The sequence below is a fragment of the Nothoprocta perdicaria genome, unplaced genomic scaffold (genome assembly GCF_003342845.1).
Source record: "Nothoprocta perdicaria isolate Ctin4 unplaced genomic scaffold, notPer1 scaffold_429, whole genome shotgun sequence".
Lineage (NCBI taxonomy): Eukaryota > Metazoa > Chordata > Aves > Tinamiformes > Tinamidae > Nothoprocta > Nothoprocta perdicaria.
Window position 1 is genome coordinate 167,444 of NW_020455676.1, and position 19,438 is coordinate 186,881.

Consider the following 19,438-nt stretch of genomic DNA (forward strand, 5'->3'; position numbering starts at 1 on the left):
GCTCAGGGGACAGGCTCGGTCACAGCATCCCCTTGGCTCGGCTCCGAGCACGCGTGTGCCCATCACCCTGGCTCCTGGGCTCCAGGCCACCCATGGGCATGGAGGAGAGAGGCTCCAAAGCTGCCCCTCACTCCTTGCCCGGCCTGGAGCCAGCCCCGAGTTTGTGTCCCTCCTTGGGGGTGCTGGGACAGTTGGGATGAGCCCAGGGACACGGCTCCTGGCCCGGCAACTTCGGTAGCAGCGTACTGGTCCCACAACAGTGCTTGCTCCTGCGCGGCCTCCGTGGCAGCACTGCCTTTCCCAGAGGTACCGGAGTACCCTTGAGGGACAGGGCGAATGGGAGCTGACTGTCCATGGGGCATCAGGGAGAGAGGATGCTGCCGTGCCYCAGGGAGCCCAGCTGTTTGCCCAGGTCCCCCTGGGGTTGTTCTGCTCGCCCAGACATGAGCCCTGCAGATCCCTGTTGTCTGAGTTCCCCTTGGCATTGGGGAGGTCCCGTTTGTCCCCCCATGCCACACGCACTTGGCAGTGCCTGCTGCCAGTGGCCGGTTGCTCTCTGGGTGCAGAGATGAGGTCCAGCTCATGGCCAGCTCTGGTGAGGTAGGGAAACATTCTCCCCGTCTTCCAGATGGGGAAACTGAGGTGCCCAGCGGGCAGGGACGTGTGGGAGGTGTAGGCAGAGCATTGCCCCCACGGCCTGGGGCTCGCCCCCCTCCCTGGCACAGCCCGGGGACTCCCACGCAGGTCAGGGCTCTGTCCGCCGCTACGAGTGCAGGGCCGCACGGGACCCCGTCCCCGTCGGGCCGGGGCGGGCGGAGGGCGTTACGTGTGCCCGGTGGGCAGCGCGAGGGTCGTGGTACAGTCCAAGCGGTGGGGTYGGGGGCCAGCCCTGGGGCTGCTGCTTCCCAGGGCACCGGTGCGGCGGGGCAGCTTGGTCTGGGCCCCCAGGGACAGCTAGTGGCTGCCGCCGCTCTTGCCCCCGCCCGTGGCCCAGTCGATGATGATGAAGCTCAAGCTCATGATCATGAAGAGCACCCCGAGGAGGGCGAAGCAGGCTGCCTGTGGGTGACAGAGAGASGGGGTCAGCGAGGAGCTGGCAGCGGCCCAGGATGTCACAGCCCCCTGCATTTGCATTGCTCAGGAGGCCAGGAAGCCTGTGTCCATCATCCACCCTGCTGTGACTCATGACAATCCCAGCAGATGGGCCCAGGCTGGTGGTAGAGCCAGGATGGGAACCCAGGAGGCTTGACAGTGTCCCCGACCCAACAAGGGTCCAAGGAGAACCAACTGGGCACCAGCATCCCCACCACTGCACAGGGGGCCTAGGAGCCGCCCTTGGTGCCTGGCAGTCYACAAGGGGCCAGGTCTCACACCCAGCTCAGCCCTGGGGACACCCCATGCCATGCCATGCCATCCCATGCCATCCCATCCCATCCCTACATCTTGATGGCAGGTGCCCAGAGCTCACCAGGATCTTGGGTGGGGAGCGCAGAGGCTCCTTGTCCTTGGGCATGATGCGCATGTAGAAGATGGCAGGGAAGATGAAGATGAGGCAGGGAGCGGACGTGGCACCTGGAGCAGATAGGGACAGAGGGGGCAGCAGACCCCGGCCCCATGGCTGAGTCCTGCCACCTGTGTTGCTGGGCCAGGTCCTGTCCTCTCCCCTTGGATCTGGCACAGCTTTCTGGGAACCTRGGAACACCCTGTCCTGGCACCCTCCTTCCCRCTTTGTGTTGGCATTGGGCTGGGGACCCATCACCAATTGCGTTGTCCACAGAGACCCCAGTTTCAGAGATGAAGCAAAGCCACTAGGATACAGAGTGAGTGGAGCCCAGTGGTGCTGCAAGCACCTTTCTGTGTCACCCCCCAGGAAAGGGTCCCTCAGACCCAGGCATTGCAATGGGGTTTTCAGGATGCGCCTGGCAGGGTAATGAGCTGTGGGCATGGGCAGGATCTGCTGCTGCCCTCATGGTGGGCACTTCCCCTCACCGATCAAGCCGAAAATGCCAAGGATGGAGGGGGCGAAGATGACCAGCAGGTTGATGAAGGTCAGCAGGATCACGGCAATGATGATGTGACGGACCCAGCTGAAGTCCTTGCCTTGGAACAGCATCTGCTGAATAGCCCGGCGCACCTGGGCATGTGAACAGTAACATCACGAGTCATCCTGGACGCCTGGGGCCAAGTACAGGCCCTCTTAGGGTAGCCCCAAGCATCCTGGGGGTAGCTGCTTGTGCAGCCTGCCCAGAGCTGGCCTGGGGAAGCCCCATGGCACCCCAGCCCTGACACTTGCCTTGGTGTTCCATCTTAAAGGACCTCCTGAGTGTTGTGGCCCCACAGTGGCGTGGAGGTGGCCATGAGCTGGCCTGTTATCCTGCCTAATGCTCCCAGGAGACACTCACCGGGAAGAGCACGATGGGAACTGTGAGTGTCACGGCTGTCAGCACGGCCACCCGCACGCACAGGATCAGCACGTCAAAGGGGTCCACCTTGTTGTAGGTGTGCAGCAGCTCYGACTCCACGCGGCCTGTGGGCACCCGCACAGAGCCACACGCTCAGCGCTGCCCAGGTGAGTCCCCAGCACATCCCTTGGGCCAAGGAGGGTCCTCGGCACTGCTCCCAGGGCTTACCGTAGAAAGTGAGGTAGCCAAAGAGGGCAGCCAGGAAGTACATGAGGTACATGACCATAATGGAGATGTTGGAAATGCACTGCATCTTCTTCTTCGAGGGGCTGTGGGGGCCAGTGGCGTTAGTACTTCACAGACCTGTTGTACTCCTCAGGGACACGTGTTGGACAAAGCGCTGGGCGCCTGCTTGGCGAGGGCCGAGCTGCATGCCGAGCAGCTGGGGCAGCTCAGCGAGGCTGAGGCAGCCTGGCCAGGGGGTGATGCTGGCTGCAGGGATGCAGGWCAGATCTGCGCGAGATCACCCACCTCCCCTGGGCGCCAGAGCACCCCAGAGCATGTCCCRTGCTTGGGAAGCAACAGAGCACCTGCCTGCTGCCTTTCCTGGGAGCAGGACGAGGCCCTGCTCGCTGCCCACAGGCCCCCCAACCCCAGGCCTCCTCCCTGACACTCACTTCTTCAGCTCCGTGTAGATGGGCAGGACCTCGGGGTGGCACACAAAGGCAAAGGCCATGATGGGGATGGTGTACGCCGTCTGCAAGAGAGGCAGGCAGCTTGGGACCACATACGGGTGCCCAGAGTGCTGGGAACTGACAGGGACAGGGCTTGGGTGGCCCTGGCCACCTTGGCTATGGGCCAGGGAGCTTTCCCACAAACCTGGAGGTGCAGCCMACCTTGGCCCTCGGCCTCGCATGCGGCCCTACCTGGGAGTTGAGGGTGAAGAAGCTGGGGGTGCAGGTGCCCTTCTCAGGGGCCTGGAGGACGGGRTAGTCRTTCTGGTGGTGGGTGGTGCTGCCCAGCGTGTAGTTGAGGCTGCCCGTGCTGTTCATGTCTTGTGCAAGGAGAGGACAGGGCACCTGAAACTTCTTGTAGATGACCTGGGGGGAAGAGAAAGTGCATCACGATGCTCCCGCCAGCAACAGCCTCCTGAGCGGGAGGTGATCAGCCACAGTCGCACTGCACCGTGCTGCTCGTGTCCCCTCCAGCTCCCTGGTGAGTGCCCTCCATGGGGTGCCCACTGTCTCCCATTCTGCTCCTGGGGCTGCCTAGATGTGGGTCCCCCACAAGGAGGCTTGTCCCGCACCCTGCCCTTGTGAGCAGACCACGGGCTGCTCATGAGATTTGGGCCCGCTCCAGACAAGGCTGGGATCCCGGCACCCTGGCACTGGAGCTCCCACGCAGGCACAGGGAATGCCTGGCCCGGCACTGGGAATTGGTGCTTTGTGCCCCGACACCCCAGCACGTCCAGGGCCTCGTGCCCTGCACTCACCGAGATGAGGAAGAAGACCATGCAGCTGAGGGAGAAGCCGCTGGCATAGCCCAGGTAGCCTGTGGAGGGAGGAGAGCTCTGGTGGGCACGGGCAGGGATGCAGAGCTGCCCAGGAGCCCTCCTGCACCCCCGCTGCCGTGCCCGTTGCTTCCTGCCGCGGTGGCCACCGGCACCCTGGGCACAGGCGCCGCTCTGCAGGAGCGGGAGCACRTGGTGCTGGGCTCGGCCGCCCTCGGCACCCGCGGGAGCTCTGTGCCCCAAGTCCCTTCGCACCCGGACTTACCCAGCTGCTTCATGAGGGCCAGGGGCAGGATGACGGTGATGGAAACCAGGATCACCAGGTAGTTCCCGTTCATGTACCAGTCCCTGGCAGCAGAGGAGATGGCTGTTGACAGCCTCACTTGCCCAGGGGGATGGGGGCACATGGAATGTCCMCACATGGTGCAGGGGAGCCCCATGAGCCTCAGGGACYAGAATAAGCTCTCCAGAGTGAGCTCCCTGCCCCCCTTCGCACATCTGGCAGATGGTCGCACCAGAGCTAGGTGGACAAGCAATAGCTTTTGCTCAAGGAGGAAAGGTTTATCCCAAGGGGAAGTGAGGAGCAGGGATTGGAAGTTCACTTCAGTTTAATCCTGCCTGGGGGCTTATTCAGCATTGACAGTTATCAAAAATAGTAATGGCTTAATGCTACTAAATCCCTGTCATGGGCTGCCCAGCTGTATACAAATCCACAGCGCCTGCTGGTGTGAGGGGACATGGCCCAGATGCACTGGGCTGGGAAGAGCACCCCATGGAGTGGTGGAAGGAGGCTGAGATTCGGAGACTGAGTGGCACGGAACTGAGGACAGAGCCTCTTGTGCCTCCTGGCCCTGCTCATCAGGGTCACTGGCCTTTGCCAGCTCCCACACCATCCCAAGAGACCTGGATGACACTTCTGCTAACACTTGAGCTCTAGCCAAATTTACCCAGGACTTGGCATCCTGAGAGCACGAGGGGCAGAGGCTGGGCTTGACCACAACCCATTTCTTTCCTTCTATCTGTGGCCAATGCACAGGGCTGGGGCCAACATCCTCATGACACTGCCAGGCAGGTGCCCAGCGTTTCCACGGGTATGAAATTTGGGGCGGTGCCCAGGCTAGCATATGAAGCTAGCGTTATGCTCAGGATGGAGGACATAGCCAGGGCAGGATACGGGACAGGCAGGAGACACTCACGTGGTCTTCTCCTCCAGGTTGAGGAATGTCTGGATGACGAGAGGCACTTCGGATTTGACGATGTACAGGTAGCTGGACATGGCTGCAGAGCAGAGCGAGACCGTGCCACGCTGGTGCAGTGAGGGCACCCTGCGCACCTCAGCACTCCCAGTGTGCAGGTGCCCCCCTGCTGCCCTCCCCTGCTCCCGCCCTGCCCTCTTCTCACCTCCAATGTTTTGCAGCGTTATGGCAATGGCTGCAGCCAGCTTTCCTGGTGTGCCAAAGGCTCGGTAGCCGAGCTGTTCATACGCACGGATCCCTACAGGCAGCAGAGGAGCAGAGGAGTTAGGGCTAGGAAGGGACCAAGGTGGCACAAGCCCACCACCTGGAGCCCCAGCACTCACCCACGATGCCTGAAGATTTCAGCAGCAGGTGGATGGAGTAGCTGGAGAGCAGGGCCACGGCTGTCAGGAGGAAGCTGGGAGAGGGGAGYGCCATCACACGCGGATCCCAGCAGTGGGCACAGCAAGATGAGCAGTGCCACACTGTCTGGCACTGGCTACCACCCTGCCCGGGCTGCTCCTCTCACATCTGCACTGGATGCTCCCAGGGAGGGTGAGGCTCAGTCTTGCCTCGGTGGCCCCCGTGTCACTATCCATGGCYGCCAGGACCCTGTGGGTCCATGTCCCCAGTGCCCAAGGGAGGCAGCAAAGTTATGTTTCTGGCTGCACGGAGAAAGCTGCTCATTGGAGGTCGAGTCTTCATCCTCCTCGTCATCACACAGGGCTGGGGAYAGGCAGGGGCCATGGTGGCGGATGGGCAGGCCCCTGGCACCTGTGCCCATACATACCCGCTGCTCCGGATCTGCTCAGGCAGGACACCAGACCCCACATYGCCCCATGGGGCACCAGGCACCCTCTCTGCCCACCTCCCTAGTTCTCCCAGCCATAGCGAGAGGAGTCGAGCACCCCTGGAGGAGTCCTGCACACATGGTGCCCTACACCTTGCAACCTGGCCCGCACCTCTGCCCCTGGCTCTCCCATGGGCACTTTTACCTGTCCTTGGGTCTGGTGCTGCTGAAGCAAATCTCCTTGTGGGATGTGCCCATGAGAACACACTCCTACCCCAAAACACTGGGGTGCACAAAGCACAGAGTTTTGTGCAATAGATCTGATGGCATCCTGGGCTGCCCAGGGTGCTGTGGTCACCAGCAGTGGCTGGCAAAGCCTGGGGCCAGTGCTGGAGCTGCCCACACAAAAGGTGGGGGCTGTCTTTCGTACAATGACCTGCTTCAGGAGCCTGGGAACAACAGAGAGGTTTATCTGCTCCTCTACCTACACGTGCCCCACCAGGGCATGGGAAGGGAGCAAAGCAGGGGGAACCACGGAGGGGGGCAGCTGGGCACCAGAGCCTTCCCAAGGGAGCTGCAGCAATACATGCCAGTAGTGGCCCAGGCCAGTGCCAAGCCTCAACCCACAGCAGGGGCAGGTACCACCCCACGCAGGGCAACGAGGCCCTGTCTGGGCTGTCCATATGCAGTTAGCACCTGAAGGGAGTCGGCCTGCCTGGTAGGCATCCTGAGGGGTGTTTGGGGCAGTTCGGCTGCCGTGGATGGGTCAGGAAGCTGGGAGAGGGGAAGCCTGGGGAGCAGGGCAGTGCGGTGAGCCTCTGAGCATTGGCTTGAGCCCGGTGTCCCCGTTGCCCCTGCTAGGCAAACTGGGCAGCATGTAGCCCACAGCAGGGTCTCACTGATGCCTAGCAGCTGGGTGTTGAGGCCGTGAGGGTTGAGCAGGCACTAGCAGTGCCCCACGCGGCCCTGCAAGTATCACTTACAGGAAGAGGATGATGCCTGTGTTGGCCATGGCATACGCCAGCCCCAGGATCCCGCTGCCCATAATGGCGTTGCTGAGATTGAACACGGACATCCCAAAAGACGTCTTCCCTTCGAACTGTGCACACGAGACACAACACAGGGACCGGTCATACCAGAAAACAGCCCCCGGCCACCTACCCACCAGTGAGATGCTGAGCCCTGTAGGGCCACGTTTTAGTTGGCTGCAAGAGGCACCTGGCCCCATGTGGCCATGGCCCCTTGCCCAGGCAAAGCAAGAGGTGCCCGCCATGTCCTACTCACATCTGTGAAGTGCGTCTGCTTCTTCTCAGTGCCGTGAGGCAGAAACTCCTCTAGCTCTGCTGCGCTGGACTGGTTCTCGTCAAACCTGGGGCAGAGCAGAGAAGAGCTGCAAACACCCCAAGCACAGGGACCTCAGCACCTGTGGGAGCAGGGAGAGCTGCACATTTCAGCCGGAAACCTCTTGTCCCAAAGCCTATACCTGTCACCTGCCAGCGAAGGGACAGTGGATGTGTTGAGTGCTGCAGCGTGCTTCCCGTTGGGCACTAGTTCCACCATCTCGGCCTGGATGGGCACCTCCGTGGCCTCCATGGTGGGGCAGGCGGGGATGGTGCTGGACTCAGTGCGAGGACTCTTCACGCTCTGGAAGAGGAGAGCAAATGGAGTCAGACTCTGGCCTGAGGGTCTGGGGGTCTGAGTGCAGGTTCTGGAGATCCAACTTGAGCTCATGGCCCAGGAGTCTGGATTAACACCGATACTTGGTTCRTGAGTCTGAGAGGCCCAGCTAGGCAACACTGGAGCTTGATTTGCCCCTTTTACACATGTGGGAGAGAATGTGAGGGGGCACTAAATGCTGCCCTGAGTATGCAGGAGCTTTGAACGACCCTGGGAGCCCAGTAGGAAGGCTTGTCTTGCACGACAAGCTGCCCACTGCCCGGCCCCGGAAGGCTGCTCTGTTTCTCCTGCCCACAGGTGGCACGGAGCCAGCCGAGTTCCTGGAGCCTCTTTCCCTGGCTGGCAGGGCTGGCASAGTCCTGGCCTGGTGCCAGTTGAGCTTATGATGCCCGGCCTACCTAACATCTCCATTGCAGCTCTGTCCATAGGGCTGGGCTCTGCTTTTTCCTCCCGGTGCAGGTGGGTGCATTTCAGCATGGATACAGGCTTCCTATGGCCAGTAGCAGATGCCATGCAGAGACAAACCAGCTGCTCTGGGGCCCTTTGGGGCTTCCCTTCTCCCATCAAAGCTAGCATGGATGCCAGCCCCGTACGGCCAGGGATTTGGAGACAGAAGCCTTGATTCCTTCCTGCATCGCACAGCCCCAGGAGTTGCAGAGCAGCGCTGCGGGGCATCTCTCCACAGCTTTTGTCCACCTGCCCAGCCTGAGCCTTCTCACTGCCTCAGTTTCTCCTCTGGACACGGGCACCGGCAGCACCAAGAGCTGCCGGTGGACAGGGCCACACACTGACAGGATGAGCCGGGGCTTCTCAAGGCAACTTTGGGCTGGACAGAAAAGCGAGGGTTAACCACGAGCTCAAAGACCCCCAGCCTATGCAAAGGGTTCAGCGCTGCCCTGCTCTKCTCAACGCAGCCTCCCGATGCCAAGCGGCAGGTTTTGAGGAGGGGGCCTGGGAGGGGGGCACATCAGGGCCTGACAAATGGAGCAGGAAAGAGCGCAGGGACAGGAGACAAGTCCTTGGCAGGGAAGGCGGCGGGGCTGCTGAGCGCCGGAGCGTTTGGCAAGCGGCACAAAGCGGCCTCTGTGTGCGCCCGCGGCCCTCCCCGCTGCGCCCTTCCCGCGGGGAAGCRGCACCGCGCCGCTTTCTGGGGCAGGCTGGAGCCGGGGCCCGGAGCAGGGGCTCTGTGCAGCACCCGGGGGCCGTGCTGCCACCCGGGAGACCCACCTTCCCAGCGGGCGACATGGGGCTGCCGCCCTTGGCCAGGACGCTCCGCCCGGCGCCCAAGGGGCTTTTAGCCCCTGTTCCGAGTCCCGCGCCACATTCAGCACGGCGCCCTCACCCCGCGGTGCCAGGGTCATCCCGGGACTCCAGCCGGCTCGCCTCCACTGGCAAGGCCCGGCGAGGCTCCTGCTGCAGAGCTGAGCCCTGGCACGTCGCCCTTGGGCATTGCCGGGCACGGCAGGGGGGTAACACGGCCTGGGAGCTGCCGCTGAGAGGGGAAACTGAGGCACGGGTCACACCAGGAGACCGGCCGCCAAGCTTGTGGTGCGAGGCCTCCAGTGCCCGTGCAGGAGAGGAGAAAGGGCCACAGAGCAGCAACCAGACCATAATTTATCCCCTCCGCTAGGCCTCAAGCTGGGCCTAAATCCAGGCGCAAACAAGCTTGCCAACACGTCCAAACGCTGCCGGTAACTCAGCGTGTTCCCYGTGCCGCCACAAGGGGCCGAGGCTTCCGGCCCTGCCACAGGCCGGGGTGCAGCCCACGCTGCAAGGCAGCCCTTGGGCCAGGCCCTGCCGCCAGCCACCCGCTCCGGCCACGTCTGCGGGGGGCCGCGCTGCTGCCCGCACACCCGCCCGGCCAAGGGGCGCCCCGGCTGCCGCCACRTCTGCCTCTTCCGCCACGGCTGCGGCCCGCGGACCCCGGCGAGTTTCGACAGCCTCCTGTGCAGRCCCGTTCTTCTCCCAGGTTATAATTATACCTCTGCCGAGCGGTTCAGGAAATGCCAGCGTCTGCCCCAAACACCTCTCAGAATAGCAAGTGAGACGAGCTCATTTCACATGCAACGGCGTTAGCATCGGGCCCGGAGGTGTTTTCTCCGGCCACTAGGAGCTGGCACAGCCTGGGGCCGCGCTCGGCACCCGTTGCTCCGGTGGCACCGGAGCTTCACTCCCTGCCTGGCAGTGAGCGCCGGGGCTGTCGCTGTGGCGTCACCTGGGGTCAGGRTGCTGCTGGCAGTGTCTCCCTGTGGCGCCCGGGCAAATGGGGGTCGCGGACAGGGACAACGTGAGCGGGGAGGGGAAGGAGAGACGCTTCGATCAGGCAGAGCGTGCCCATCGTGGGAACTGTTTGCCTTGCGATAAGGCTCTCCAGAACAGCAAATAGATTGCACAGGGGGCTGTCTCTGGCAGGCCGCCCTGGGCCCTGCGCATGTGCAGGGAGGTGGGTGGCCTTCTCCGCCTTGCAGTGGGGAGCGTGACACTCACCACAGCTGGGGAGGTGGTGTTAGAGGCAGCCCTTACAAGGCTGACCCTGCACCAGGCGCCGGGGCTGTGCGCCCCGGCACGTGTGAGCGTGTTTGGGCCCACAGACCCATGGCCGGGCCACGTGCAGCAGGGCCAGGGGCCGGAGYGATGCGTCAGGGCTGCGCGAGCCCCCGTGGGGCGAGCGGCAGCCTGTCAGCTTGAATCTGCTCCTCTGCCCATGACGGCGGCTGCCGGGCCTGCCGGCCCCAGGCACATGCATACGTGTGGGCACCCTGGACCAAGCAGCCGGGAAACAAATCCGAAACACCAAAGCAATGGCTCAGAAGGGGCCATCCAGCCACAGGTAGTGATCTGAGCCAACTCCCAGCACCGTGACGGGCTCCAGAGACAGATCCGATGGCTGCTGCCCACCACTTGCGCAAGCAGTGGCACACTGGCTTGGACACGATAGCTCAAATTCATCCTGGGGGTGCCATGCCACAACACTACAAATGCAAATGCTCTTGTTTTTCCCACTTCAGTGGCCCCAGGTGCGCCTTAGCGCTCTGCACAGAGCAGTCCGTGTGAGAACTAGCATCCGTCCTCCTGCTGCTGGCCCCAGTTGCCAGCTTCTCTGTCACCTACTCTGCTGCCTAGACCATGGGCACGTGCATGGGCACAGGACCATTGCCCCTGACCTCTCCCCTGGGGCTGGAGTTGAGTCAGCTACACTGATTTTCAGGCATGAATCTCCAAGATGGGGCCAGCGGGCTCTCCCTATACTGTCTGGACAGCAAGGACGTGATAAATCTAATCCTAACAAAATCTCACACTTGACCTGGTAGATTCAGCTGTAATAAACTCCACGAGCTCAGTTGTTGCTCTCCTGGTGGCTGGTGCTGATGTCACTGCACCTGGTGACACTGCATGCAGCCCTGCTCAGGACAGCGTGGGGATGATGCCCACCCCATCAGCTTTCCAGCGCAGGCAGCCTGTGTGCCTGGAGACCCAGACAGGTGCTCAGCAACATCTTGCCACGTTCCCAGGTCTGGGGATGTATTATGTTCCCACACTTTTGAGGGTATCTTAGCTGACAGCGGGCATGGCGTGTTAACGCAGGCCTCTCTGCACCACACTGTGGAAAACACTGAGCTTTATGCATGAGGTGGCATGCACATACCCTTCCTGCAGGTCCGGCTTGCTGTCCACTCCCGCCCAGGTGTCTGCGTGCTAGAGGAGGTTACATGTGGTCTCGCACCACCCATCCTGGCCAGCACAGAGCCCTGCCCTCCCTCACAAGGACAGAGACGTGTGTGTGTGGAGGCTTTGCTCTGAAAAGCCCTCATGCCCTGCCATATACTGGCAGACAGCAGAGTCCTGAGCTCGCCCTGGCGGCATCCAGCTAGCAGCCAGACTGCCCCAGCTGCCAGGGCACCGCCATAGGGCATCTTGGTCCTGGAAAATGCTGAACCTCTGCTGAACATCTTCCTTCTCCACTGACTTTATTTAAAAATGCAGAAATCCCAGCATGGAGCAAAGCACAACCTGGAGTGAGACCTTCTGGGACGTTCCAGGTCGGAGTAACTTCACTCAGCAGCTCTCTGCAATCTGAGCTGGGCATTTCAGACAGACYTGGCATATGGCTCGAAGACATATATCACGCCTGAAAAGCCTGTGTCTTGGGAAGCGCCATGCTATTCTCGTTCCTCAGCACAACGCCAACAGCATGCGAGCTCTAGGCCCTGTGGGAGCTCTTTGCAGTGTCTGGGGTTGCCAGAGATGAGCCACGCTCTGTGCCAGGAGACGTGGAGAGGAACCTGGCCCCAGCTGGCTGGGTGGAGTAGCCTTGCGCCACTTACCTGTGGCTGGATGGGCTTCTCTGGGCAAGCTACTCAGCCCCTGCCTCTGCGCTCTGCCTGCATGGGCCAGGGCAGCACCCACATAGGTCTGGGCTGCTCAGCACTGCGCCTGTCACTTCATCACGGTGGCCTCACTAACCCAGTATGTTCATGCAGATCCCATGAAGAATGATTTCATGGGTCCCATGAGTGATGCTTTTCAGGGGTCCCAGTGGACTCACAGATCCCACTGCTGTAGATGCTGGTGGGAGGGCAGGACATGTAAGTGTGGGGGGAACTACTTCCCACCAGCAGCCTGGAGGGCCGCATGGTTCTCATATTTCCACAGCCCGTGGTGAAGGCAAGTCATCTCTCCAGCAGACTGCCCATGGTTCACACTTGCAGGGTCCCCAAAGCAACCAAGAACCCCCAATTTCTACATGAGGTAGTGGACACTGGCCTGAACTGGGGAGCTCTGCACRGTGGCCAGTCGGGATGCTCAGTCCTCCATCTCCTTTCTCTCCACAAATGAATTCCTATTAATCCTCCCCAGCTGGGGCTGGGGAAATGGGACCATCACGGCTGATAATCCGGCTTTAGCATGATGCCTGGCACAGCTGCCTGCTGCGTGCTCACAGCCAGGTTCGCCCCTCCAACCTACACGGGTCGGGGGGCCGATAGCAATGACCCCATCCATGCCAGCCCGCCCCRGAGGCTGTTCAGGTTTCAGTGGAGTCCAGCGTGCAGAGGTTTCATGTTCCCTCAGCTGGTTTTGTGACAGAGTACAGGAGAGATGGGCAGTGTGGGCTACTGGGCAGCGACCTCCAAGGCCATGGATCCCCTGCCAGCAGCCCCCAGCCCAGGCACCTCTGGGTCAGACCCCGGCTCCTCTGATAGGGTCAGCAGTGACTACAAGCCTGGAGGTCTCTGGGTCTAATCCCAGCGTTGCTGCTGGGCTGAGGGGTGAGCCCTAATGCTATGGTCTCTGCATCAGTTCCTGGGGCTGCTGCTGGTACAGGGCTGTGGGCAYGTGGGCAGCGATGGAGGGAAGCATCGTGAAGACCAAGGGTCTCCAAGCATTATCTCCCTGTCTGAACTGGACAGCACCAGGTTGGGTGCTGGGACCACATACTCCCTCAACCCTCCCATTGCCTTTAGGAAAAAACTCTCCCCTGGGCCAGGCACCAAAACCGTAGCCTGAGAGACAAGCCAGCCCTGATCATGTTCAAGCAGGACTTTCCCTCCCTTAGCACAAGCAAAGACACAGATGTGTTTTGTCTCCTGACCTGGCTTCCTAAAATTAGCACCCCAAGTCTGTTTCTAAATGTGCAGTACTTTCACCCCACCCAATCTAACCAAATAAGCAGTCCTGTCATCCCGCATCTCATAGGATCAGCACGCACTTGACACTGAGAAAAGGCAAATGTGACTACCCAGGGGCCTGGTTGTGCATCTGGTTTTGTGTTGAAGGCTCAGGGCAGCACYCAGCACCTAGAGTGCATGGGGAGCTGGAGAGGGATGGGTGGGAGTAATCTGCACAGAACCCCACTGGCTAGCACCACCAGCAAGCCCTGCTGGAGCACTCCCGGAGATGGTCCACTCCAGATAGACATGCTGGGTGGCGCTGCCACCCTGGACTCCCCTTCTCATCTGAGCACAGTCCTGCACCGGGCGGGATAAGTTGAGCATCTTCCCTCCATGGCTCGGCTTGCAGTTCCTCGGCTCACGCAGTCCTGGGGGAACCTGGGTTTCAGCTACGAAGAGGGAACACACAGCTAGGCTTTGGAGGCTTGGAGGACACCTGCCTGAGCAGCCCCGGGTAGCTCCTTGGACCTTGAGATGCAGATCTGGGCCCATCCCAGCCGTGCTGGCTTAGGGGCAAGCCCTGGCGATGCTGTGAACACCAGCAAAAGAGTCCTGGCATGGTATAAACCAACCGTGTCAAGAAGGAGGTGTTTCTGTGATGCAAATCAGCCAAAAGATGGATTTCATCAGCTCACATCTAGCACAAATCTGGCCATGAATACTGAGCCAAAGAGCTTTCCTTGGAGMTGCTTTGATTTTGCAAGTGAGCAACTCGCTCCCCATGCCAGCAGGCACCCCAGGACCGGCCTGTCACCCTGAACTCGTTCTCTGCAGATGACTTATTGGGGAACTGCTGACTAGGTGCCTTTCAGCACAGTGCCCAGGGCCTTTGCTGACATGTGTGCCAGAGCCTTGGCAGACAGAGGGAAGGCTGCCGCCCGTAGCCGGCTGCAGACACGTTTCCTACATGCCTGGCTACCATCCGGCCTTTGGAGCTGCCAGGGAGGTCTGAGCATGTTTTGGGGGCAGAGATTTGGAAGGAGTGTGAGGAGGAAGGAGACAGGTCAGAGCTGGCAGGCTGGCCTGGGAGCTCAGGATGAAACAGCACCAAGCAAGCAGAGGGAGGCAGGCACCCAGTGATGCACCCAGACTCCTGCAGCCGCTGTCCCCTGGCACACCTGGCCTTTGCTCYTGCTCCTGAGCCCACATGCCAGTGGGAATGGCTGGGGAATGGCTTATCCCAAAGCACGTAGCCACTTCATGCTGGAGACGCCGGTGTTTGCAGCCCACTAAGCCCTGTTCCTCTGCACCTGACCCACGGCTGGTGTGATGTTGCTGTGGACATCCCAGGGGKGTTTTCAGGGGTAGCACAGCAGAGGGGAAAGCATTTCAAGAAGTGAGCAGGGTGCCCAAAAGCACTCTGGGCATCACCCCGTGCTGGGACCTTCACTCACCTGGGGGTCTTTCCTTCAGGAGCTGCTACACTGCTAATCCCTCCTCCCTACACATCACTCTTGCCCAGCCTGCAGGAAGCTCTGGTCTCTCCAGAGGCCCTTTGCCAGTGCCACCCTGGTCCCAGGCACTTGCTCCAGCCCACGTAGCTGCCGGCTGAGTCAGGKTAGCTTGCTGAGGCTGTAGACAGCTCCCCAAATAAGGAACCACCTCCACCAGGTCAGGGAGGTGCTGGGCGCCTGCAGGGGTGGAGGGCTGCTCGGGGCGGTGGCAGGCTGCGGGAGCCAGTCTTGGTCATCTCCTTCCCGGGCTTCCTGGCAGTGGTTGGGAYGGGCGGCACAGAGAATGTCACCACTGCCCTTGGGGTTCTGCCGTAGCTCAGCAGTGAAGGTGCAGCTCTGTCCTGAGCGCTCCACATCTCAGGAAGCAGAGGGAGACAGGTTCATGTGGCCCTGCAAGTGGCCCCAATCCTGACCCTCCTCTTCYGAGGTGGCAGAGAAAGCACCAGAGAGGCATCAGCAGGGAGGGAAAGTCCAGACAACATCAGACACTTGTCTCAGGTGATGCTTTGCTGGCATCCTGCTTCCAGGAATGACCAAGGGACAGAAGTATCCCAGGCCTTGGTGCACAGCAAGGGATGCTGCTGCATGTGGGGCAGCTGGAGGAGCTGTTGCAGGATGTCACAGTGGCCTGAGCTATCCCCCTGCTCCTTGGACAGCTGTTCATGGGGACACATCCCCAGTGGACCAGCAGCTGAGCTGGCCTGTGGCTGTGTCCCTCTGCACTGTCCCAGGTTGGAGGCTCAGCGTGCACTGCAGAGGGCAAAGGCACCAGAGAAGGAAAGGGAAAACGGTGATGGAGCCAAACGTCACTGCAAATTGCTCTGGACTATGCCAGCAGACAATGCCGGGGCTGCTTGGGCCATCCTCCTGGCACTCTGAGGAGCTGTGAGGAGGATTTTCCAGCACTGAAGCAAGAGAACGTCCCCCTTCCCGGCGGCTCTGTCCACAGACGTATCCTGCCTGCCAAATGCGCTGCTGAGGAGGCCATGGCAAAGAGCAAGGGGGGCAGCCCCTCTGTGCCCGGTACCCTTGCATCCTGTCCCACATGCCCAGCACGGCCCTGGGTCCCTTTGCGAGGGGCCAGAACCATCTTCCGGATGTTGCTCCCGGGTCCCTGTCCTACCTTGCACTGCCTGGGCTGGCTGACRCTTTCCTTTCTCCACTTCTGCCCCCGTCGGCTCAGATCTTTGCTTGCCCAAAAGCTGGTACTGAGGTCAGCCAGGAAGGGATGGCTGAAAAGCTGCCGGCGCCTTGGCACTGCACCAGCCTGGCCTATTATCCCCACCGGCAGAGCAAAGGGGAAACTGAGGCAGGGGCCTGAAGCCAGACAGGGGCGCAGGAAGCCATGCCCAGGGCCAAGACCACCCAGGTATCTGCTAAAGTGACCTAATGTGGTAGGAAAGTCTCTAATCCATGGGCAAGACTGGTGATGGGGTGGTGTGGGACTGGGTGAGGATGAGGTCAGGGAGGCAGGGAAGGGGATGGCGCAGGTACAGGGATGGGAACCAGGTGAGCATGGTTCTGCTTTGCCATGCCAGCCAGCGCTGTCCCACCAAGGACCCTGCATCTCCTCACCCAAGCCCCAAAGGTCATCAACTAGGAGTGGCGACACTGGCACCAGTCTGAAAGAAGAATGAAGCAGTGATTCAGACCAAAGCTTTTCACCTGGCTGCAAGCTAGTTATGCAAAAACAATAAACAGCCCTTTAGGAAGACAGGGCTGTCTTGACATGAAGGCAGCTCTTTTTGGATGAAATGGGCAGCTGAGGCACTGCTAGAGACATGCTAGTCCCCTGAAGCAAGTTACTCATCAGCAATTTTGCTCCCAGAAGCCCATCCAGTGGTGCCAGAAAAGTCCAGGAGTTTGGCAATTGAAAACTCAAGGCTACAATATGCTCTGAATCAGCACCTATCAGTGACTCTGGAGACATTGAGGAGGGGACGGCCCTCCAGACTGAGCCACAACCTTGTGATTCCCTCCACTACCTTAAAACCTCTGATCGTTCCTTCTCTAGACCTTCTGGAGTGCCACTTTCTCCACACTGGGACACTTCAGCGCAGAGGTGCCAACATAAACTGCCCGAGCCCATGCGGGACCTGCCGTGGTCCTTGTCCCGCCTGTCCCCCAACCAGGGGACAAAGGGACCATCCTGGCGCGGGGAACCCATGTGGCCCCAGACCTGCGTCAGCGGCCAGGGACGTGCGTGGCAGCCAAGACCCGCATGGCGACGGGAGGGGAACACCCCTCCCAGCCTTAACTCGCTTAAGTCCTTGCCTCTGTTTTCTCAAGGGCTCTTTCTCCRGAGGAGCCCGTGGGATCCCAACCTTCTGCTTGGTCCCTACGCGCCAAGGAAAATAGGTCCCACYGGTGCCTGTTTGTTTGCTGTGGCCGCGGCGTCGGCGTGTGATTACAGCTGCAGCGTGGCCAGCACTGCGGGACCCTGTGTGCTTTGGCCAGACTCCCCGTGGCCACGGCACCCCCCACATCGCCCCGGGCTGCCCGGGGCTCCCCAAGCATCCCTGGCCGCTGCAGCGAGCGTGCCCGCAGCCACGGCAGAGCTAGCTCTGGTGCTGGAGGCAGGTGGTCCCCAGAGCACAGGACCCCTTCTGAGGATGGTCAGCGAGGGCACTGGGCAGCCCTGCTGGAGGACGATACCCTTTCCCTCTGCCCTTCCGAAGATGAACCGAGGGGCTTGGAAGCATGCAGCCCGCTGCCGGCAGGGACCAGGCAGATCCAACCACTTGCTTTGGGCCYGATCCAAACGCCAATGGAAAATTCCCATCTCCTGCTCGGCAGCTCAGCACGGTGGTTCCCTCCTCAGCCAGCTCGGGCTCAGCCCCCGGCCATCCAGCAAGCCCCTTTTCCGTCTGCGCCCACACACCAGCAGCTTCCTCTCCCTCCCACGTGCCGGGGCCCAACAGAGTCCCGAGGCTGCYGGGGAACTGGACAAAACCCTCCTACTCCCGAGCAAGCTGCACGTGAGCAGCACTCAGAGCAGCTGGAGCTGGAGCCCTCAGACAGGGTCCTGACTACCCCGGTTTCCCAGCACCTCTCTGCTCCTGGGAAAGTTTTCTGACTGCTGGACACTTCCAAGGCAAGAAGTCCCCCATCCAAGGGGCAAGMCAGGCTTGCCCAGCAGAGCAGCCCCTTTGCCGAGTGGCATGGGGAGCACGCGGCTGGCGGGGAACGCAATGTACCACACGCCTTTCTGCACCTCTGCGCTGCCTTCCCAAGCAGCCGGGCTCTATAAATACCCCGGCCTGGGGGGATGCAACGATACRCATGTCCGACCTGCGCCATCCCCAGCCCCACGGCAGCGCCCAGCGCAGCGACGCCCGGCACCCTCAGTACAAGAGCCTGGAGGCGCCCACTGCCGCTCTTGCCCCTGCCCAAGGCGGGTGCTCACCCCAGCGCTGCCGCGACATCCTGACATCCGATCCCAGCTGCAACAGTTTCCAGCCCTAAGAAACATATGTTGCTCTCACAGTCAATTAAAAATTAAAGTGGAAAAARGGGCTTTTGGGGGTTATTATTAACCAAGCGGCCCCCAATGCTGAGTTGGCTACGCAGACCCCCACCACGGCCACTGTGCTGCCACTGCATGCAACAGTTTTGGCCGTGCGTTACAAGTTTCAGTGCAGCCAAGGCAGGGCTCTGCCTTTATTTTTTTTTCACAAGCATTCACAGGATTTTTATGCATTGTGGGAGGGTTTCGGCCACCGGGAGAGGGAAGTGGAAGGAGAAAGCAAAGCAAACAGCTCCCAAGCACTGGCTCTGCCACCTGCGAGCTGCCACATTGTGGGGCAGCCCCGGGCGGGATACGCTGCCCGGCAGCCCCTTCCCAGCACCAGGACAGTGGGCACCACACGGGCAGGTCTTTGCAAGCAGCCTGCTGCTAGCAAGCAAAGGGAGACCCGAAAAAGTTCTGCCTTGCTCTAAGATTCCCAACCCCAACAACTGTTGAGAGGCTGGGAGGACAGCTGGAAGGAAAAGTTTGTAAGTGAGGGGAGGAAAAAGCAAACAGGATCGGAGAAAGCAGGGGGTCCTGCAAGCTGCATGCAGCTCCGGAGCCGGAGCTGAGGCRGTGAGTGGGAGAGGAGTCAGTGCTCGGCGTGGGGCAGATCGGAGGGGCAGAACAGAAACGGATCAGGAGAGATTAGCCCTGCCTCAGCTCCACARGGAAAACAGGGAGGGGTGACAGTGAAAACCCTCGGCAGCTTCTCTATCCCCTCGCGCCCACCTGGCGTTGCCCAAAGGAAGAGAGAAAAAAAAAAAAAGGAAAAGCAAAGAACAGCAGGAGCGCAGATGCTCCCGGGATGGGAGCAGGACAGTGCCGGGACTTACCTGCTCGCTGGCCCCTGTCTCCAGCTAGCACCTCTGCTCCGGGATGGGATGGGGTGAACAGCACCAAGCCACCAGCCGCACAGTCCCTCGGTGCGTGCCAAGCGACCCCGTGGATTAGAGTATCCTTCAACTGTAATCCCAATGGAGTCGGAGATTAAACCRGAGCTAGGCCCGCCCCCTCAGTGCCACGGCTCCCAATCTCCGCGGCTGCCGGCGCCGCGTCAGTGTGAGCTGCTGTGAAAGGCCCGCGGACAAGGGGGAGGAGGGTGAGCGCACACGCATGCTGCCTCCTGCCCGCGTGGCCGAGCCCGCCGCCGGGCACGGCCGAGCGCCCGCGGCCGCGCACTCCCGAGTCAA

The 19,438-nt window shown here is 61.0% G+C and overlaps 1 protein-coding gene across 3 annotated transcripts; it reads right to left on the minus strand.

Moving 5' to 3' along the window:
- Positions 1–31: 31 nt before the first annotated feature.
- Positions 32–19,201, minus strand: SLC38A3 (solute carrier family 38 member 3). Of its 3 annotated transcripts, none has more exons than XM_026046221.1 (16): positions 19,082–19,201; positions 7,421–7,581; positions 7,222–7,306; positions 6,921–7,036; positions 5,492–5,565; positions 5,314–5,406; positions 5,109–5,190; positions 4,178–4,260; positions 3,895–3,953; positions 3,329–3,502; positions 3,080–3,159; positions 2,631–2,731; positions 2,403–2,527; positions 1,990–2,134; positions 1,469–1,572; positions 955–1,059 (listed from the first exon to the last, which is right to left on the minus strand). In XM_026046221.1, the coding sequence occupies exons 2-16, from the start codon at positions 7,528–7,530 to the stop codon at positions 955–957; spliced, it is 1,536 nt and encodes a 511-aa protein (XP_025902006.1). In that variant the 5' UTR covers positions 7,531–7,581; positions 19,082–19,201. The 3 variants fall into 3 exon arrangements, with proteins under 3 accessions (XP_025902007.1, XP_025902006.1, XP_025902005.1); XM_026046220.1 differs by lacking the exon at positions 19,082–19,201 and adding an exon at positions 9,597–9,735; XM_026046222.1 differs by lacking the exon at positions 19,082–19,201 and having other exon boundaries at positions 32–1,059; positions 7,421–7,530.
- Between the last annotated feature and the right edge of the window lie 237 nt (positions 19,202–19,438).